Genomic DNA, 21,171 nt, shown 5'->3' on the forward strand with positions numbered 1-21,171 from the left:
TATATTTTTTTTTTAATGACTAATCGACGCAACAATTCCTCGTTGTCGATTATGTCGACTAATCGTTGCAGCCCTAGTTATGGGTAATGCTAATTGTTTACAATGGGTGAAGTATCACTTTCAGGTTTCAGGTCAGTAGTTAGTTGTGTGATGGTGGTGGTTGTCTTTCCCAGTCTGAAGGAGGATGGCAGTGGCAGTGCTTACGACAAGGAGTCCATGGCCATCATCAAGCTGAACAACACCACCGTGCTGTATCTGAAGGAGGTCACCAAGTTCCTGGCGCTGGTCTGCATCCTTCGAGAAGAAAGCTTTGAGCGCAAAGGTAAGCTATTATCATGGAATTACATTGTTTTCATTTAATTTCAAATGTTTTATTTATACTCGAAAAGCAACAGGGGTTTCCCTAATTTACAGTCGCATTGAGTTTACATACAGAAATAAGCATAAATAAATATGGTTGTTTTATAATCTGAAGAATCCAGAAACTCTTGTGGAGGGCAGATTGTGTGACGTGCGAGAGACTCTGCAGTCCGCATACTGACTGTACACAGGAAGTCAAAGGGTCTAAGGGGGAGGTCTCGGCTACTAAATACCCTCCCTTTCCTGAAATGTTCACAGCGAATGACCGGCCAGTAGATCCATTTACATGCCACACAGCCACGCCCCCCTCTATTGTTATTTGCCCCAAAAATCTGTTGGGATTTCAAATGTCATGAGGTAGAAACGCCTCCTTCACACTGCATTCAGAAAGCCTGCCATCAGATCCATCATGTTAACCCATCTCTAGTTGAAGTGCTCGCTTCTGCTGTCATCTCCTTCTGACACATTTTTACCATGGGCCATCTACTTCTCCACAGCAGCTCTATCAAATAAAAGAACACGAGAGGGAAAACATGGAAATAACTACAGTACTACACGTTTTAACTACAGGTGGAGCTATACAAGTGGATCTTTCTCTTGACCGCCTTTCTTACTATACAACAATCAAGTAGATGTGCTTGGTGTGTGATTTACATGTTGCAGGTTTGAGCAAATATTAGCAAACCTTTAACCCTTTCACTGCCACACAACAGAAGGTTAACCCTTTACTATCACACAACCGACGGTTGCCGGCTGTTGTGTGGCAGTGAAAGGGTTAACCTTCTGTGTGTCGCCGCAGTGAAAGTGTTAACCGTTTTGGCAGTGCGGCAGTGAAAGGGTTAAGTACATAGGGAAATTGTGGATTATAACGCACTAGCAAGCTGGGACACTGTTGTACTGACACAATGTACAACTCTCACAATGCATTCTCCCATGTGCAGAGCACTCTTTATTACATGTGCAGATCACTCTTTATCACATGTGCAGATCACTCTTTATCACCACATGTGCAGATCACTCTTCTATTACATGTGCAGTTCACTCTTTATCACATGTGCAGATCACTCTTTATCACCACATGTGCAGATCACTCTTCTATTACATGTGCAGATCACTCTTTATCACATGTGCAGATCACTCTATCACATGTGCAGATCACTCTATCACATGTGCAGATCACTCTATATCACATGTGCAGATCACTCTTTATTACATGTGCAGATCACTTTTCTATCACATGTGCAGATCACTCTTTATCACATGTGCAGATCACGCTTTATCACGTGTGCAAATCACTCTTTATTACATATGCAGATCACTCTATTACATGTGCAGATCACTCTTCTATCACATGTGCAGATCACTCTTCTATCACATGTGCAGATCACTCTTCTATCACATGTGCAGATCACTCTTTATCACATGTGCAGATCACTCTTTATCACATGTGCAGATCACTCTTTATCACATGTGCAGATCACTCTATTACATGTGCAGATCACTCTTCTATCACATGTGCAGATCACTCTTTATCACATGTGCAGAACACTCTTTATCACATGTGCAGATCACTCTTATATTACATGTGCAGATCACTCTTATATTATATGTGCAGATCACTCTTTATCACATGTGCAGATCACTCTTTATTACATGTGCAGATCACTCTTTATCACATGTGCAGATCACTCTTCTATCACATGTGCAGATCACTCTTTATTACATGTGCAGATCACTCTTTATTACATGTGCAGATCACTCTTTATTACATGTGCAGATCATTCTTCTATTACATGTGCAGATCACGCTTTATCACATGTGCAGATCACTATTTATCACATGTGTAGATCACTCTTTATCACATGTGAAGATCACTCTATCACATGTGCAGATCACTCTTTATCACATGTGCAGATCACTCTTCTATCACATGTGCAGATCACTCTTTATTACATGTGCAGATCATTCTTCTATTACATGTGCAGATCACTCTTTATCACATGTGCAGATCACTCTTTATCACATGTGCAGATCACTATTTATCACATGTGCAGATCACTCTTTATCACATGTGAAGATCACTCTATCACATGTGCAGATCACTCTTTTTTTTTTTTTTTTCTTTTTCCCCCTCCATTTTCCTCCGATTTTCTCCCATCCCAATGTTAGTCGTATGCCAATTCCCAGTCCCTTCCTGGTCGCTGCGCACTTACCCCCCACAGTCAGATCATCTGGGAGAGTGGAGGCTACCACGTGCTTCCTCCGACACACGTCCAGCCAATCACCGCTTCTTTTCACCTGGCAGCGCGGATTCTCATTGAGAGGGCGTAGCGTGTGGGAGGACCACACTATCCCCCTCACGTCCAATCCGCGCTTAGCAGGCGCCCCGACCGAACTGTAGGAGTCGCTGTTTACAACGACCCGGACCCACCCCGCCAGCTTCTCCCACCCTCTGATACAGCCAATTGTATCAGTGCAGACGGCCAGCCAAGCTGGTGACAACCCCGGAGCTGTGAGCTGGATTCGAACAGGCAAATCCAGCTCAGCTCCGGGGCTGGTGACGAACGCAATCTCCGCTCGGCCACCTAACCGCCGTGCAGATCACTCTTTATCACATGTGCAGATCACTCTTCTATCACATGTGCAGATCATTCTTTATTATATGTGCAGATCACTCTCCTCCGTCTCTCCCCTCTCTCTGCTCCTCCGTCTCTCCTCTCTCTCTGCTCCTCCGTCTCTCCTCTCTCTGCTCCTCCGTCTCTCCTCTCTCTCTCTGCTCCTCCGTCTCTCCTCTCTCTGCTCCTCCGTCTCTCCTCTCTCTCTGCTCCTCCGTCTCTCCTCTCTCTGCTCCTCCGTCTCTCTCTCTTTGCTGCTCCGTCTCTCCTCTCTCTGCTCCTCCGTCTCTCTCTCTCTGCTCCTCTCTCTGCTCCTCCGTCTCTCCTCTCTCTGCTCCTCCGTCTCTCTCTCTTTGCTCCTCCATCTCTCTCTCTCTTTGCTCCTCCATCTCTCTCTCTCTCTGCTCCTCCATCTCTCTCTCTCTTTGCTCCTCCGTCTCTCCTCTCTCTGCTCCTCCATCTCTCTCTCTGCTCCTCCATCTCTCTCTCTCTCTGCTCCTCCGTCTCTCCTCTCTGCTCCTCCGTCTCTCCTCTCTCTCTGCTCCTCCGTCTCCCCTCTCTCTCTCTGCTCCTCCGTCTCTCTCTCTCTGCTCCTCCGTCTCTCTCTCTCTGCTCCTCCGTCTCTCTCTCTCTGCTCCTCCGTCTCTCCTCTCTCTCTCTGCTCCTCCGTCTCTCTCTCTCTGCTCCTCCGTCTCTCTCTCTCTGCTCCTCCGTCTCTCTCTCTCTGCTCCTCCGTCTCTCTCTCTCTGCTCCTCCGTCTCTCCTCTCTCTCTCTGCTCCTCCGTCTCTCCTCTCTCTGCTCCTCCATCTCTCTCTCTCTGCTCCTCCATCTCTCTCCTCTCTCTGCTCCTCCGTCTCTCTCTCTCTCTGCTCCTCTGTCTCTCTCTCTGCTCCTCCATCTCTCTCTCTCTGCTCCTCCGTCTCTCTCTCTCTGCTCCTCTCTCTCTCTCTCTCTGCTCCTCCATCTCTCTCTCTCTCTGCTCCTCCGTCTCTCTCTCTCTGCTCCTCCGTCTCCTCTCTCTGCTCCTCCGTCTCTCCTCTCTCTCTCTGCTCCTCCGTCTCTCTCTCTCTGCTCCTCCCGTCTCTCCTCTCTCTGCTCCTCCATCTCTCTCTCTCTCTGCTCCTCCGTCTCTCTCTCTCTCTCTCTCTCTGCTCCTCCGTCTCTCCTCTCTCTGCTCCTCTGTCTCTCCTCTCTCTCTCTGCTCCTCCGTCTCTCCTCTCTCTGCTCCTCCATCTCTCTCTTTGCTCCTCCGTCTCTCCTCTCTCTGCTCCTCCGTCTCTCCTCTCTCTCTCTGCTCCTCCATCTCTCCTCTCTCTCTTTGCTCCTCCGTCTCTCCTCTCTCTCTCTGCTCCTCCGTCTCTCCTCTCTCTCTCTGCTCCTCCGTCTCTCCTCTCTGCTCCTCCATCTCTCCTCTCTCTCTTTGCTCCTCCGTCTCTCCTCTCTCTGCTCCTCCATCTCTCTCTCTTTGCTCCTCCGTCTCTCCTCTCTCTGCTCCTCCATCTCTCTCTCTCTGCTCCTCCGTCTCTCCTCTCTCTCTGCTCCTCCATCTCTCCTCTCTCTCTCTCTGCTCCTCCGTCTCTCCTCTCTCTGCTCCTCCTCTCCTCTCTCTGCTCCTCCTCTCTCCTCTCTCTGCTCCTCCCGTCTCTCCTCTCTCTGCTCCTCCCATCTCTCCTCTCTCTCTGCTCCTCCGTCTCTCCCCTCTCTGCTCCTCCGTCTCTCCTCTCTCTGCTCCTCCCATCTCTCCTCTCTCTCTGCTCCTCCCGTCTCTCCTCTATCTGCTCCTCCGTCTCCTCTCTCTGCTCCTCCGTCTCTCCTCTCTCTGCTCCTCTCTCTGCTCCTCCGTCTCTCCTCTCTCTCTCTGCTCCTCCGTCTCTCCTCTCTCTCTCTGCTCCTCCGTCTCTCCTCTCTCTGCTCCTCCCCTCTCCTCTCTCTCTCTCTGCTCCTCCGTCTCTCACTACTGCTTCACCCTCTGCTGGCTTAAAGGACCATACCAGTCTTTTTTTCTTTTCTTTTTTATCCACTTTTTCTCCCATCCCAATTTCGCATCGCCAATTCTCCCCTTCAATTCTCCCCTCCGCTGTCTTGAACGTTGCTAGACTATGCCTCCCACTGGTCGGCTGTAGTGAGGATAGAAGCCTTGCATCACGTGTCCCCTCCGGTACACGAGGAGGCAGCCTGTCGCATCTTTTCACCAGACAGCGCGGACTCTCAGTGGCGAGGAGTAACGCGTGGGAGGCTCACGCTGCCCCCGATACTTCCTGTCTCTGCTGTACAGGCGTCACCCAACCGACCTGTAGGAGTCGCTGTCCACAATGTCCAATCCCCACCCATCGACTTTCCACCCGCTACCTCTGCCAATTGAGATAGTATGACTGGCCCAAGCCACAGGCAAAAGATTTATCTAATTAATTACAGGATTTGTAATTAATTAATCTAATTAATCGCATTTTAATAATTTATTATGCCTTATTATCATTTTATGCCTGATATTCTATATTCTATAATTATATTTCAAATTGCATGTGTCCGGATGGCAGAATTCAGTACTGTATCTACAAAACCTTCTGTTTAATCATCTTCCATCTATTAATTTGCTTAGATTTTTCAGGTCTGGTCAATTTCAGCATAGTGTTATTCACAGTCAAAGATAAAAACAAATAAATGTAATTGATATTCTCATTTGGTTCATTACAATTTACTCAAGCCTAGTAACAGTATTTCTGGCGCTGGGAATACATTCCCTGAGATCCATAGATGTCCCTAGAATCAGATACCAAGAACATGGACCATATAAAAAAAAAACGTTCTTATGGAATGAATGAGATTTAAAAAAAATAAAAAGTATTTATAAAAAAAATAAAAACAAAAAAAATTTGAGTTCATTTTCATAACGCGCTAATTTGCTGTGTAATTAATTAATCTAATTAACGCGATAAACTGACAGCCCTAATATATACGTGATTGGTGTTCAACACATGGCGAGCAAACACGTATATATATGTGGTTGGCGGAGATTGAGTTAAGACACCTTTCCAAATACAATGGAAGCCTATGGTATTGGTGATTTGGCAGAAAGATTCTGTTATGGTGAAAGATTATGGAAAAAGAGCGTCTTGATTTTTGTATCAAGGTAAAACTGATACAAGATAGGTGTTCATATCAGAAACATCACTGCAAATCGAAAATAAATTAGGTCGCCAACATGTCAAAAAAAAAGAAGAAACATGTAGTTCCTTTTCTGTGATAATTTTACTTCTTTCATGTAACAGCTGCTGTTGGGAATCTGGCTGCAGAAACACAGATGGATACAAACATGTTACTTCATTACTAAACGCCCAGTGTTTTCTCACATGCTGACAGCCCGACGGTTGGATAAATGGTACTGCTGAACTAGGGATCATGTTATACATTTACATGAAATGTACCTTTTCAGGACATATTTTTGTCCTTTTCAACAAGCTAATATAGGTCTTTGAGGTTCCCTAAACATGTCTTTGTGTTTTTTGCTGAAAGAAAAGCACTAGCAGCCTCTATACCCCTCTGTTTCAGTCCTGTTCTCAATGGGCTGTTTCTGTGCCGAGCGAACCGTTGCTAGATGGAGCACGAGCCTGCAGATAAAATATGACTCGAGCTGCAGCAATAGTATAGCATTAGCAACCTTACCGTTAGGAATGTATCAACTTTAGGTAGAATAGAGAAGATTTACGACCGTTTTATACACACATTTTTATCAAGATATGTGCATGCACATACAGGTGCAGCTCAATAAATTTGAATATTGTGGAAAAGTTCATTTATTTCAGTAATTCAATTAAAAAAGCGAAACTCTTATAGGTTATAGACTCATTACAAACAAAGTGAAATATTTCAAGCCTTTATTTGTTTTAATTTTGAAGATCATGGCTTACAGCTAATGAAAACCCCAAATTCAGTATCTCACATAATTAGAATATTGTGAAAAGGTTCAATATTGTACTCTCACGTTGTCACACTCTAATTAGATAATTAACTGAAAACGCCTGCAAAGGTTTCCTGAGCCTTTAAATTGTCTTTCAGTCTGGTTTAGTCGGCTACACAATCATGGGGAAGACTGCTGACTTGACAGTTGTCCAGAAGACAGTCGTTGACACCCTCCACAAGGATGGTAAGCCATAAATACAGAGTGCTGTATCCAAGCATATCCATAGAAAGTTGAGTGGAAGGAAAAAGTGTGGTAGGAAAAGGTGCACAAGCAACAGGGACAACCGCAGCCTTGAGAGGATTGTCAAGCAAAGCCCATTCAAGAATTTGGGGGAGCTTCACAAGGAGTGGACAGAGACTGGAGTCAGAGCATCAAGAGCCACCACACACAGACGTGTCCAGGACATGGGCTACAACTGTCACATTCCTCGTGTCAAGCCACTCCTGAACCAGAGACAACGTCAGAAGCGTCTTACTTGGGCTAAGGAGAAAAAGAACTACTGTTCTACCACTGCAACTACTACTGTTGCTCAGTGGTCCAAAGTCCTCTTTTCAGATTAAAGTAAATGTTGCATTTCATTTGGAAATCAAGGTCCAAGAGTCTGGAGGAAGAGTGGAGAGGCACAGCATCCACATTGCTTGAAGTCCAGTGTGAAGTTTCCACAGTCAGTGATGATTTGGGGTGCTGTCATCTGATGGTGTTGGCCCACTGTGTTTTCTCAAGTCCAGAGTCAACGCAGCCGTCTACCAGGAGGTTTTAGAGCACTTCATGCTTCCTTCTGTTGACAAGCTTTATGGAGATGTTGATTTCATTTTCCAGCAAGACTTAGCACCTGCCCACACTGCCAAAAGTACCCATAACTGGTTTAATAACAAGTTTCAAGTTCAAGTTTCTTTATTAGTTGTCATACAGAAATACAGAATACTTTTGCATGAAATGCTTCTTTCTGTTTTGCTCCTGAGAGTGTGCTAGGTAAAATAACAAGATAGTATAAAATAAGTATAATATAAGTATAAAATAGAAAGTCAAGTACATAAACGAGTGTAAACAACAAAAATTGTCAATATACATATATACAGTATATGTACAGTCTATACAATGCAGATACAGTACAGTGTAGAAATGGTGAGGTATAGCTTAGCTTGTGGTGCCACCTTGTGGTGGTGAGGTGCAATGAGGTGCATGAGATTGATGTGCAAATCTCCTTACAAATAAATATAAAGTGTTATGTCTAAAGTGGGTGCTACAGTGTGTTGTTTATTTAAAGTGAGTGTGTGCGTGTGGATGTGTGTGCTGTGGGTGTATTTGATGGTTTTTTATTGTTCATTGAGCATCCTGATGGCCTGGGGATAGAAACTCCTTCTGAGTCTCTCTGTGCTTGCCATGAGACTCCGGTATCACTTGCCTGACCGCAGCAGTTCAAAGAGGCAGTTGTTTGGGTGGCTGGGGTCTTTGATTATTCTCTTAGCCTTACCCATGCAGCGCTTGTTGTAAATGTCTTGGAGAGTGGGAAGCCCCCCTCCAATTTAGTCCATGGGCCAGAGGCCAAAATTTCACTTGTCGGTGCCACTAACGGTGAATAAACTTACATATAATTTTTTCGAAGATCTATGTCTGTAGATGATATTTTTGTATGATAGCCCTTCCAGAGTGGTAGCTTAATCTTAATTATCAAGTCATGAAGTATACCTACCCCCTCAGGAAATTGCATTTCAGATGCTGGTGCATATCCTGTTTAGACTCATGTAGAGGACATCTGTCAATGTTTCACAATATTGTGTTTGGTATCATTTTAAAGGGGACTATGTAATCTTTCATTCAAGCTAAGATGTGAATCTTTCTGACCAATATAGAGGTCACTGGAGCTCTTTGAACAGTCAACAACACACATTTTACACGATTTTCACCTAAATGATATACTATCTTTTAGCCTTGTGTCATCTAGGAGCAATAGGGACACAAAATACAAAATCTACAACACTCTCAGGACCATAAGGATTCAGGAAATATATAATATGCCTATACTATTTCTTATCAGGGGTGATTGTGAGCCTTAAATTAGAAGAGCGGTATTAGGCTCCTATTAAAACTATACAGAACAGCCACTAGGATAATGTCACAAAGTGATCCGTCTTTATCATACATATACAGGAGCAACAGGGGCACAAAATACAAAATCTACAACACTCTCAGGACCATAAGGATTCAGGAAATGTATAATATGCCTATACTATTTCATTGTTACGGGTCATTGTGAGCCTTAACCTGTCCATGAATGAACTTGCCAAAGAAAACCAGTCTCTTAAAAGGGAGCTTCAGACCTTGAAAAGTGCTAGTGCCCAAGATGTCATAGCCAACACAGCCATCAAGCTGAGAGAGGACTAGGGCTGCAACGATTAGTCGACATAATCGACGACGTCGATTATAAAAAATCGTCGACGAGAAATTGTTGCGTCGATTAGTCATTAAAAAAAAAAAAAATTATTTAATTTTTTTTTTTTTTTTTTTTGCACTACCTATCTTTGTGAGAGTGGCTTCTCAGGGTTCCAGACAACATCATAACATGATGATCCCATAGCAAATTTTGGACATTGAAAACATTGTTCCCCTGCAGGAGATGATGATCAGACTAGACACACAATACATTACACACGCACTCCTCTCACTCACACACAGCGATCAGAGTAAGACACACACATACACACTCCTCTCACTCACACACAGCGATCAGAGTAAGACACACACACATACACACTCCTCTCACTCACACACAGCGATCAGAGTAAGACACACACACATTCACACTCCTCTCACTCACACACAGCGATCAGAGTAAGACACACACACATACACAAATTACACAGTACACACCTCTCACTCACACAGCGATCAGAGTAAGACACACACACAAATTACACAGTACACACACTCCTCTCACTCACACAGCGATCAGAGTAAGACACACACACATACACACACACACGGACTCCTCTCACAAACAGCAAACAAAAGTTATTTAAAGTACACTTCCACTTTAATTTGTATTATTTCATTTATTTATCTTGTTATGAGTGATTGCTGTATTGTTCTTCAAATACATTTCCATTTAAAGTGGCTTAAAGATCCAAATTCAAATGTTTCATGAGTCATTATTTTAATTTGCTATGGGATCATCATGTTATGATGTTGTTGTTTGGTCCTGACAAGAGTCTCAAAGTCTGGGGTGATGGTAGACAAGCAACTCTGAGGTCATGCTCAATGTCCAATCTGTTCCTCTGCTCTGTCTTCAGCTGGACCAGAGCTGAGAAGCCACTTTCACAAAGATAGGTAATTAAAAAAAATATATATATAATTTTTTTTTTTTTTTTTTTTTTTACATTGGTTTTCGATTAGTCGACTAATCGAAAAAATAATCGGCAGATTAGTCGACTACCAAATTAGTCATTAGTTGCAGCCCTAGAGAGGACATCAATAATCAAGATGTTCCTCAAGCCTGGCCACCTGACATCAAACCAGAAGCAGAATGTCCTGTCATTCCAGAATCCCTTAGAGTCTTTCTGTGCTATCTACTCTCTGGCACTAATGATCCTGATCATGCATCCCAGAGAGTTTTGCGGCTCATACAGTCATTCGGCCATGACATGGTATATGCAGTGACAAGTGGAAGGATCAAACCGTCCAAGCACATCGTTTTGCCATTCAGTGTCAAGTCATTGACAGGGAATGTAGAGCTGATAAACATCCTCAACCTACTTGGTCACAGCGTGTCCTACTCACAGATGGAGGAAATCGACACTGCCTTGTGTCTGCAGAAACTCTCAGCATCAGGAAGTGACATTGCCTTACCAAGTAACATCCATCCTGGTGTATTCACAACTTTAGCCTGGGACAATATTGATCGTCTTGAAGAAACCATCAGTGGAGAGGGAACATCTCACAGAGTCAATGGGATTGCTGTGCAAGCAAAGACGGTCAACCCAGTCCCTGTCCAACCCATGCCCACACAAAACAAAGCAGAGAAGCATTGACTCATCCCAGCCAATGTTACCAACTTACAACGCTGGACAACGGGCTGGGCCACCACAAAGCAAAAGTGCAGATGCTGATACTGCTGCCAATACTCAGCTTGCCAGAGAGAAGAACCTTGTTTGGGTCCTAGCAAGAATGTCACAGCAAGAAGACCAGTCAGTCAACATCCTGACTCGCGGTGATATGACAGTCATCCCTCACAGTGTAGGCTATCTGCCTACCATCAATGCTCCAGCGACACAAATGTCTACTGTCAACGAGGTGCTTAACCAGTCACTAAGCATCATGCAGTGCTTAGACCTGACAAAGATTGTCTGTGTCTTTGACCAAGCCCTGTATGCAAAGGCTGTTGAGATCACATGGAAACATGCTGGCAAGTTCCAGAATATCATCATCAGACTTGGGCTATTTCACACCATCTGCACACTGCTGGCAATCATAGGAAAGCGTTTCCAAGATGCTGGACTCCAAGACCTGTGCATTCAGTCTGGCATGATCGCAGAAGGCTCCATTGCTTGGGTCATGGGTGGCTGCAAGTACAACAGGGCAGTGCGACTACACAAGCTCTTGTATGAGGCTCTCATGCGACTGACATGGAAGGGTTTCCTCTCTTGGTTGGAAACAACTGAATGAGATGGTTTATTTGGATGAAACACTGAAGGTAATTGACAGCCTTGGGGAAAATGTCTCACAAGCCACTTTGAAGGAAGCCCTCGAGAACAGCTCTTGTGCACGCATCATAGAACTGTTTGAAGTCTACCGCAAGTTCCTCAGAGGTGGGAACAGCAGCCTCTCCAGCTTCTGGGTGTCCTATTTGGACATGGTCGAAATCTTGCTGGGGCTCATCCGAGCATCCCGAGAGGGAGACTGGATGCTACACTTGGCAAGCATTCGAGCAATGATCCCATGTTGCTTTGCCTATGACAGGATGAACTACGCACGCTACCTCCCCTACTACTACGCCCAGATGTCTCAGCTGTACATCACACACCCAGATGTGTACACAGAATTCATGAAAGGAGGCTTCTCTGTCCAACTGGGCCCCACTAATCCCTTTGGCAGGATCCCAGTTGTCCAAGCTATAGAAGAAAGTGAACAAAGACACCCAGACAGCTGGAGGGATGAAGGGATTCAGCTTGAAGTCAGGAGCTGTGGCCAAGTATTACCTAACCGCTGAGTATAGAAGCATGTACCTCAGACAGCTGAGAGACCTGACAGATCAAGGCACGTCCAAACTGTCCCATCCAGATCTACAGCGTCCAAGAATCAAGAGAGATTAAGCCGATGTCCAGTCTCTTCTTGACCTTATGCAGAACAAGTGGTTCAATCCTATGTCCCCTGATGAGAACGATCTGGTTAGCCTATCCACTGGCTTCATGGCTCCACCTGATGTGACAAGAGATCTCCTGAGAGCTCATGAGATAGGAGAAGAGGCATACCAGGTATTCAAACAAACAAGGTTAGATGAGGACCCACCATCTTTAAAGTTTTATGACAAGTCAGAGGATTGATGTTGTGTTTGATGTTTACCGCCAGACTTCAATCAAAGATGCTGAACGACAAAACCGGGGTGCAGACACTACGGTCCAATACAAGAACCTGGCAGGAGGACACCACGTACAGCAGTGGAGAACTCTCCTGTGCAGTCCTTCCAACAAGACCAGTCTCATCAAGTTTCTGGTGGAAGAGTGGAACCTCCCACAATACAGAAAGAGGCTGCATGGCAAAGTGTTGTACACAACCTGTGAGGAAACCTGCTACAGGTTGACAGATGGTGGGTGTGAAGAAGTAGCAGAACTGCAATCAACACATGAAGATGCTGACACTCGCCTGCTCCTGCATGCATCAGATGCTGCAAACATGGGCTCAAAAGCAGTCATCATCATAGCTGAGGACACTGATGTCATGGTGCTTTGTCTTGCCTTCCAGAAGGACATCACCTGTCCCATCTACATGAAGTGTGGGACCCAGAACCGCACACGATATGTGAACATCAGCAAACTTGCAAGCTCAGTTGGAGACAGCCTCTGTGACAGCCTAATTGGCTTACACGCCTTCACTGGCTGTGACACTGTCAGTGCATTCGCTGGCCGGGGGAAGCTGAATGCCCTGAAGATGGTGAAGAAGGATACTTCCTACCAAGAAACCTTCAGTGGACTAGGGCAGTCATGGGATGTGAGTGAGGAGCTGTTCCAGAGAATTGAGGAGTTTACATGTCGCATGTACTCTGCTAACAGCAGCACAGTAGAGGTGAACCAACTGCGCTACCAGCTCTTCTGTACCAAAAGGGGAGAGGTCGAGTCCAGCCAGCTTCCACCATGTAGGGACTGTCTCTTCCTGCATGTTGAACGAGCCAACTATCAGGCAGCAATCTGGAAGAGCAGTCTGCAGTCTAACCCTGTGGTCCCAAGTCCTACAGAGCATGGATGGAAAGACGATGAGGGCAAGCTGGCAATTTACTGGATGCGCTCCCCACCTGCACCAGATGTAGTCCTGGAATTGCTAAGATGCAAGTGTGTCCGTTCATGCAAAATGCCAAGCTGCACATGCTTATCAAATGGACTGGCATTCACAGATATGTGCAAGTTACAGACATGCAGCAACCAAAAACTGCAGGATGATCCAGAACCTGACTTCGAACTCGAGGAGACGGAGGATGAGAGAGACGAGCAGTTTGAGTGATTCAATGTACATTTAGTATATAATGTTGTTCTGTTTAATAGGTTGTTCATAAAACTCTAAGTGGTTCCTTATCTCATTGTGGTGTCCTTTATGTCCTGTATATGTATGATAAAGACAGACCACTTTGTGACATTATCCTAGTTATCTGACCCAGTTAATAATGCCCATCTAATTTAAGGCTCACAATGACCCGTAACAATGAAATAGTATAGGCATATTATACATTTCCTGAATCCTTATGATCCTGAGAGTGTTGTAGATTTTGTATTTTGTGCCCCTGTTGCTCCTGTATATGTATGATAAAGACAGACCACTTTGTGACATTATCCTAGTGGCTGTTCTGTATAGTTTTAATAGGAGCCTAATACCGCTCTTCTAATTTAAGGCTCACAATCACCCCTGATAAGAAATAGTATAGGCATATTATACATTTTCTGAATCCTTATGGTCCTGAGAGTGTTGTAGATTTTGTATTTTGTGTCCCTATTGCTCCTAGATGACACAAGGCTAAAAGATAGTATATCATTTAGGCGAAAATCGTGTAAAAACGTGTGTTGTTGACTGTTCAAAGAGCTCCAGTGAGCTCTATATTGGTCAGAAAGATTCACATCTTAGCTTGAATGAAAGATTACATAGTCCCCTTTAAAATGATATCAAACACAATATTGTGAAACATTGACAGATGTCCTCTACGTGAGTCTAAAGCAGGATATGCACCAGCATCTGAAATGCGATTTCCTGAGGGGGTGGGTATACTTCATGACTTGATAAGTATGATTAAGCTACCACTCTGGAAGGGCTATCATACAAAAATATCATCTACAGACATAGATCTTTGAAAAAATGATATGTAAGTTTATTCACCATGAGTGGCACCGATATCTGGTCTGGCCCATGGACTAATTGTGCGTTCGGCGTTGTCGTGCCTTCTTGATAACACTGTCAATGTGTGTGGTCCATGTCAAGTCCTCAGATATGTGGACTACTTAAAACTGTTCACTCTCTCAACCGGTGCGCCGTCGATGCTGAGGGGGCTGTAGTCCCTGACCCCCGACCTCCTAAAGTCCACAATCATCTCTTTTGTTTTGCTGACGTTCAGGGAGAGGCTCTTGACACCATCCCGCTAGAACCTTTACCTCTTCCAGGTAGGCCCTCTCGTTGTTTGCAGAGATCAGGCCCACCACTACTGTGTCGTCAGCAAATTTGATGATTGTGTTGTTGTTCCGCTGTGCCACACAGTCATGTGTGTACAGGGAGTAGAGGAGGGGACTCAGAACACAGCCCTGGGGGGCCCCTATGTTGAGAGTGATGGATCAGGAGGTGCAGTTGTCTGCCCTCACCACCTGGGGTCTGCCCGTCAGGAAGTCCAAGACCCACTGGCAGAGGTCATAGTTCAAGCCCAGGTCCCTGAGCTTGGCTATGAGTTTGGAGGGGACTATGGTATTGAATGCTGAGCTGTTGTCGATGAATAGCATTCTCACATAGTTCCCCTGCCTCTTGTCCAGGTGTGATGCTGCTGTGTGCAGCACATGGGCTATGGTGTCCTCCGTGGACCTGTTGGGGCGATATGCAAATTGCAGGGGGTCCAGGTTGATGGTCTTGTGTAATATTCCAATTTTCTGAGATACTGAATTTTGGGTTTTCATTAGCTGTAAGCCATACCTTCAAAATGTTAACAAATAAAGGCGTGAAATATTTCACTTTGTGTGTAATGAATCTATAATATATGAGTTTCACTTTTCTATTGAATTACTGAAATAAATGGACTTTTCCACGATATTCTAATTTATCGAGCTGCACCTGTATACATACATACATACACATACACACACATGTATACAAGGCCTTATAAACTTTGGCGATGAATGAATGAATGACCTTTATTTATATAGCACCCTTCACAGCACGAATGCACAGGGTGCTTTACACTACAGCTAGCATATAAAAACAAATCAGAAATAAATGACAACAGACAGCAGTTGAAAACAGTGAACCAATTAAAATAATAAAATCATCAGTCAATAATTAAAAACTATAGGAACAGTGAGGACAAAAAGGGTGCCTATATATGACCAAAAGCCTGTCTAAACATGTGTTTTTAGCTGTTTTTTTAAAAGAGTTATTGTGGCTGCAATTCTCAATGGCTAATTTCAAGAGGGAGGATTCTTGTTGCAGAACTGCAGAAAAGGCACAATGCACATGTTTAACATGTTCTCAGTGTTGGGACAACCCCTCATTCTGTAAAAACAATGCAACACACAGGAAAAGGCGATTTTCACAATAGGTCCCCTTTTAAAATGATTTCACTCTCACCATTTATTTTATTTTGTAATAATGATTACCAAAAAAATTACAGAGAGAGGGAGAGATAACATCATGTAGTTATTTATTTCTTATGGGTTTGTCTTCCAAATCGGAAACAAATCTAAGCAAGAGCATTTACAACAGTGCTGTATATACCACATATATACAGATTTATATTTACCGCACATATATCTATATATATCGCACATAATATATATATGTGTATATATATCTGTCTGAATATACCTGCACATAATCCTCAAATATACCTACTTATACACCTGCATATAACCCATATAATTCTGTATGATAGCATGTACAATAATGCTGTATACCGTATATATAAATGTATTTTTTCCATATATATATTAGGGGTGCACCGATGTATCGGTCGGGTATCGGTATCGGCCGATAAGTGCCTTGTTGACTGCAATCGGCCTATCGGCCGATAAGCTCGAATGTGCCGATGGCAGTAGCCGATAAATATCCATCAATTTGTGTAGCATCAAGACAAAAAAAGTTCACTCGCGACCTGCACAACGCCGTCCCCAGTCCCCCCCCCCCACACACACACACACACACACACACACACACACAAGCTACTGCATCAAAGTTACTACTTATGATTAACAAGGCATTCGTTTTGTGGCATTAACGTTATATAGTTAGTGTTACACGTTCAATAACATCAACATATTATTTACCCGAACGTAGCAAGTGTTCATACTAGCTCAGTTCCTTCCGTTGCTCACAGAGCCCTGAGTTTTACCCATTCTGCAATCTGTTAATAACGTTTTCAATCAGACACATGTATAGAAAGGCTTTGTTTTATTATAACATTAGTTGCAGTAAAATCATTATGCCTCATTTAAGTCATCCTGCGGTGCTAAAAGCTAAACGTTGGCCGCGCCGTGTTGTTGTTGTTCTAGAAAACCTCTCTTGTCAAAATCAATGGCGGACAAAAGCAGAAGTAAAAAATGTATACGCGCTTGCCGATTGGTGGTAACAGCAGAGGCGGGTGCAAGCGGTGTGTGACGTAATTGGCAGAATCGACTGTCAATCAAAATGTCATTGGTTGAGACAATAGTATCTAGCTGCAGCCCAGCAGGTAGACCATGCTGGGAGAACTAGTAACTAGCTGCAGCCCTGCAGAACATACTGGGAGAGAGATAGTGCTATTTCTTGATGTTTCCTTTTTTTAAATAAGTAAAGAGGCCTATGTTCATATCGGTGAGCACAATTTGTAAGACAAATATACAGTAGTTTCATAAAAATAAAAATATTACAAAAAAAAAATATTTACAAAAAAAAAGAAATTTAAAAAATATAAAAAAAAAGAAATTTGCCACAAATATCTGTATCGGTATAGGCCGATTGTGTTAGTTGAACAATCGGTATCTGTGGCAAATTTTCATATCGGTGCATCCCTAATATATATATATCCACAGCTGTCTGTACATACCTGCATATAATCCTTTTTATATATCTGTAGATACTATATCTATATCTGTACATATCCCCTACCTACTAGTTACGCTGCTGGCCAGTACTATGACTACTACCATACTGTCTTTATACCTGTATCACTGTACATATTAATATTACAACTCTGTACATACTGTACATCTGATTAGTACTATTACTCAGTAGTACTATTTTATACCCAGTTTAATCACCTGTACATTGTATATTACTATTGCATTGGCACTCTGGTTGGATGCCAAACTTATTTTTGTTGTACTGTACTGCTGTATAATGAGATTTGAAACTGATCTTCACATGGTTCCTCTCTGCCCTCCTCCTCTTCCTCCTCTCTCTCCAGGCTTGATAGACTACAACTTCCACTGTTTTCGGAAGGCCATCCATGAAGTGTTTGAAGTGGGTGTCTCCACCCTGCGCCTGGGAGGCACGCAGCCGACAGGCACCCCTTGCACCAAGCCTGTGGCGCTCAACGGCACACCGCGCAACACCATCTAGACACCCGAAGAGAGGAGAAAAAAAAGAGAGGGAGAGAGAGAGAGATGGAGGAAAGGATGGGAACAGGGTTAGGGAGGAGAGACTAATGGATTGGGGCCTCGCCCGGCGCACCAATCACATTCCCCCCAAAGCACAGTGAGAAGACTATAAGTAAGAGGGAGAGAGATAGAGATAGAGAGAAGGACCGACGCACTGAGTGGGGGGGAAGGGGTCTAGGCTTCTCTTAGGATGGAAGGGAAACTCCAGCGTTCGTTTCATGCGAATGCCAGGCATTCAGAGGCACACCGTTCGCCCCCGCAAGAAAGTCAATGAAGTGAAAGTGCACCTGGACTTGTGTGCTACTAGTGGAGACTGCAATAGGTGTTCTGGATCTTTCCCTGGCTTTTCTTTTTTCCTGAAAAAAAAACAAGTGCCCAGAGGAAAGCGCGTGGCGACGGCACCGTGTCAATTAGTTGCTGGGCCTTCTATGTGAATTCTGACAACGAAACAAAAAGAAAAAACTAAAGTTTATGGTAAACCCCCCCACCCCACTCCACACCCCCTGCTATGGACAAGCTGTAATGGACTCAGTGTAGTCATAACCCCCCACTCGCTGATGAAGAGACGGAGGATGAGAGTTGCCAGCCAAACCCCCACTGTTCAGAGATGGCCTTATGCAGAAAGAGCTTGTCCTGACGAGCTTTCTCTCACCATTTTACCATTCACCTCACCTGAATGCTGCCCAAGCCACCTCACTTTTTGCTCTCACTACTGAAGGGAAAATAGGTTCCTCACCCAGAGTGAAAAGGGATTGCGGCGTCCACCTATTCTGCTTTTTGTGTGTGTGTGTGTGAGAGAGCGATTGTGAGTATGTGAGAGAGAGAAGGAAAGGTTTTGATCATGTATTTCAGACCATGCTCCATATCTGTCGTGACAAATCTTGTGTTGGAACGTTGTATGATGTCAGACTACTTATGCAAACGCTTAGCAAACGAACGCTGATCCCACCAGTTTGATCGGTGAGAGTGACGTTACCCGCTACATACTGGCTGTACTGTGTATAGTGTTACTCCACTTAACATCAGATTTCGTGATGGCGACGTCTACTGCCAACGCGTGGGCATGTTCTTGCCTATTCGTAGATCGTAAACATGAGCATAATTTGGCTGAAAATTAAATGGTGAATTGGTAACATCTCGCCAAAATGAAAATGTTAAAGAGAGGGGAAGAAATGCAAAATGCGTAAGAAGAAAATACATTTGATCTCTTTGATCAAGTCGCTATTCGCCCTTCAGCTTCTAATCGTGTCATTGTCTGGATGAAGTGGGTCAGTCGGCGGACTGTGGGAAGCCAGATTCCTGTTTGGTTTTTTTGGCCTCACGGTAGCCGGTAGGTAGGTGTCGTGATGTGGATGAGCATCGGATCTTTGCACCTCCTCCTCGGTCTTGTCCGGTGTGATTTACTTCATCTGTTGTCTCTGGCGTGACTCCAGTCACAGGGATTCACCCGTGACAAATTGACAGCACACGCAGCAGAATCCAGTACCCATTCCAAGCATGTCGTTGAACCATAACTTTTGCTCATTGTATTCAAAAGGTGAGAACGTCGAAAGTGGACTAACCGAGAAAATTTAAACACGGAGAACACGACAATAAAAATAAAAAGACCAAATTTCATTACTATTGTCATTACAATAACATGTTTAAATGCCTGAAGTTTTTGTTATGGTTTGATATTGATTGCGAAGCAGATGCAGGGATTCAGACTGGCTTCATCGAAGACTTGGTACCATCAACCCAGCCCCACTATCAGTCTCATGGAAATATAGACTTGCACATCAAAACCATGTTGGATGATTGATCGATGTATTATGATGCTATACTGTGTGAAATAAATGGAAATTAAATTTTCACTCTGCTACTGTGATGAATCATTACAGCAAGCTATACTGGCATGACAAGGTCTTAACTGGTGGGTTTAAGCTTTCAGGAGATGCATTTCATAGCATCCAAAAAGTATTTGTTTCTGACAAATTCGTAGAAGCCTTCAGCATTTGTTAGCAATGCTTGCTAGTGCCGATCAGCAGGGTTCAAAATCCTTTCATTTCAAAACCACATGCAAGCCATGATTTCCAATTAATTCTGTTCAACTGTTTGGTTTGAAATTTATTAGAAGGATAAACCCCTTCAATCTCGTTTTCGAGGGGGTTCTTAAATGATGTTTAGTTTCTAACTAGACCCGACGTATGTTGGGTTACATAGTTGCAGAGCCATGCGATTTCTCCTCCACTCGCACTAGTGCCACCAAGGCAAATATTAAGTTGAGCCAAAACAATGCAAGATCAATGTGTTGCACCTGACAAGGGCACAGGTTGTAAAACATAAGCATTTTACATAATCTCTTCTGTATTCTCTACATCATTTTTAGACTATGTTGACCTAAATTACTCTGAGAAAGTTGGATGCAGCAGTGCCACTGGTGGAACGGTTAGTCTGGAGCTCTGCTCAAAATGCAGTCAATTGTGTTACTCAACATAAAACCACATCACATTTAAAGGATATGGCTTAAGTTATTACATTTCCAGAAGTCGTAGAACAAATACTTTTAAAACGAGTCACAGACCTGTACTTTATTGAATCACTATATAAAGTGACCGCGATTCCATTGAGTCTTGGACGAACTACAGTGGTACATAAAACGCAGCAGCATGTTTCAGAAAGGACATGGATATTTTGAGTTCATGAAGAACACAATGTTTCCTATGTAAATTGCATTGCCATATTACACTAACCTTTACTTTGTTAACATAGGCTGTCTTCTAAACATGAGCCAAATAATTAACCCACAGAGCTTGTAGAAAGGTGCAAAATAAAAGTATCGCTCCCCCCCCCCCCCCCCCCCCCCAAGTAAATTATTGATTCATTTATCATTTAAAAAATCTTTACAGGTCCAAAATGAATCGCCATTTCTGTGGAATGCATCTGATTGGATAAATGACATGCTGGTGCTCTAGTGTGACATCTAGTAGCTGAATGTTTTCTATACCACATTTAACTTTAGCTAACAAGAATACACTTAAAACAATTTTCCTAAACCTAACGGTACACTTACAATGCAGCTATGTCTCTCTCAGCTAACATTAATGTGAGTTTAGGTCACAGACTTATTGCTTACATGGCCATGGCATTTCATAGAACTCATTAATAAGGCTAATTAATACTAGCTTTTAATGTTAAATTAGTTACCTTTAGCTAAATGGACAA

At 43.6% G+C, this 21,171-nt stretch overlaps 1 protein-coding gene across 1 annotated transcript in view; it reads left to right on the forward strand.

The window, feature by feature from the left end:
- The window catches only part of rragca (Ras-related GTP binding Ca), a 48,370-nt gene extending 28,579 nt beyond the window's left edge, over positions 1–19,791 (forward strand). The window contains exons 6-7 of the mRNA XM_084336363.1: positions 174–322; positions 17,775–19,791. Coding sequence (XP_084192489.1) covers positions 174–322; positions 17,775–17,929 — 304 coding nt within the window. The 3' untranslated portion in view covers positions 17,930–19,791. The remainder of the gene's footprint in view (positions 1–173; positions 323–17,774) is intronic.
- Positions 19,792–21,171: the final 1,380 nt, after the last annotated feature.

Source organism: Notolepis coatsorum, assembly GCF_963971535.1.
Source record: "Notolepis coatsorum genome assembly, chromosome: 19".
Lineage (NCBI taxonomy): Eukaryota > Metazoa > Chordata > Actinopteri > Aulopiformes > Paralepididae > Notolepis > Notolepis coatsorum.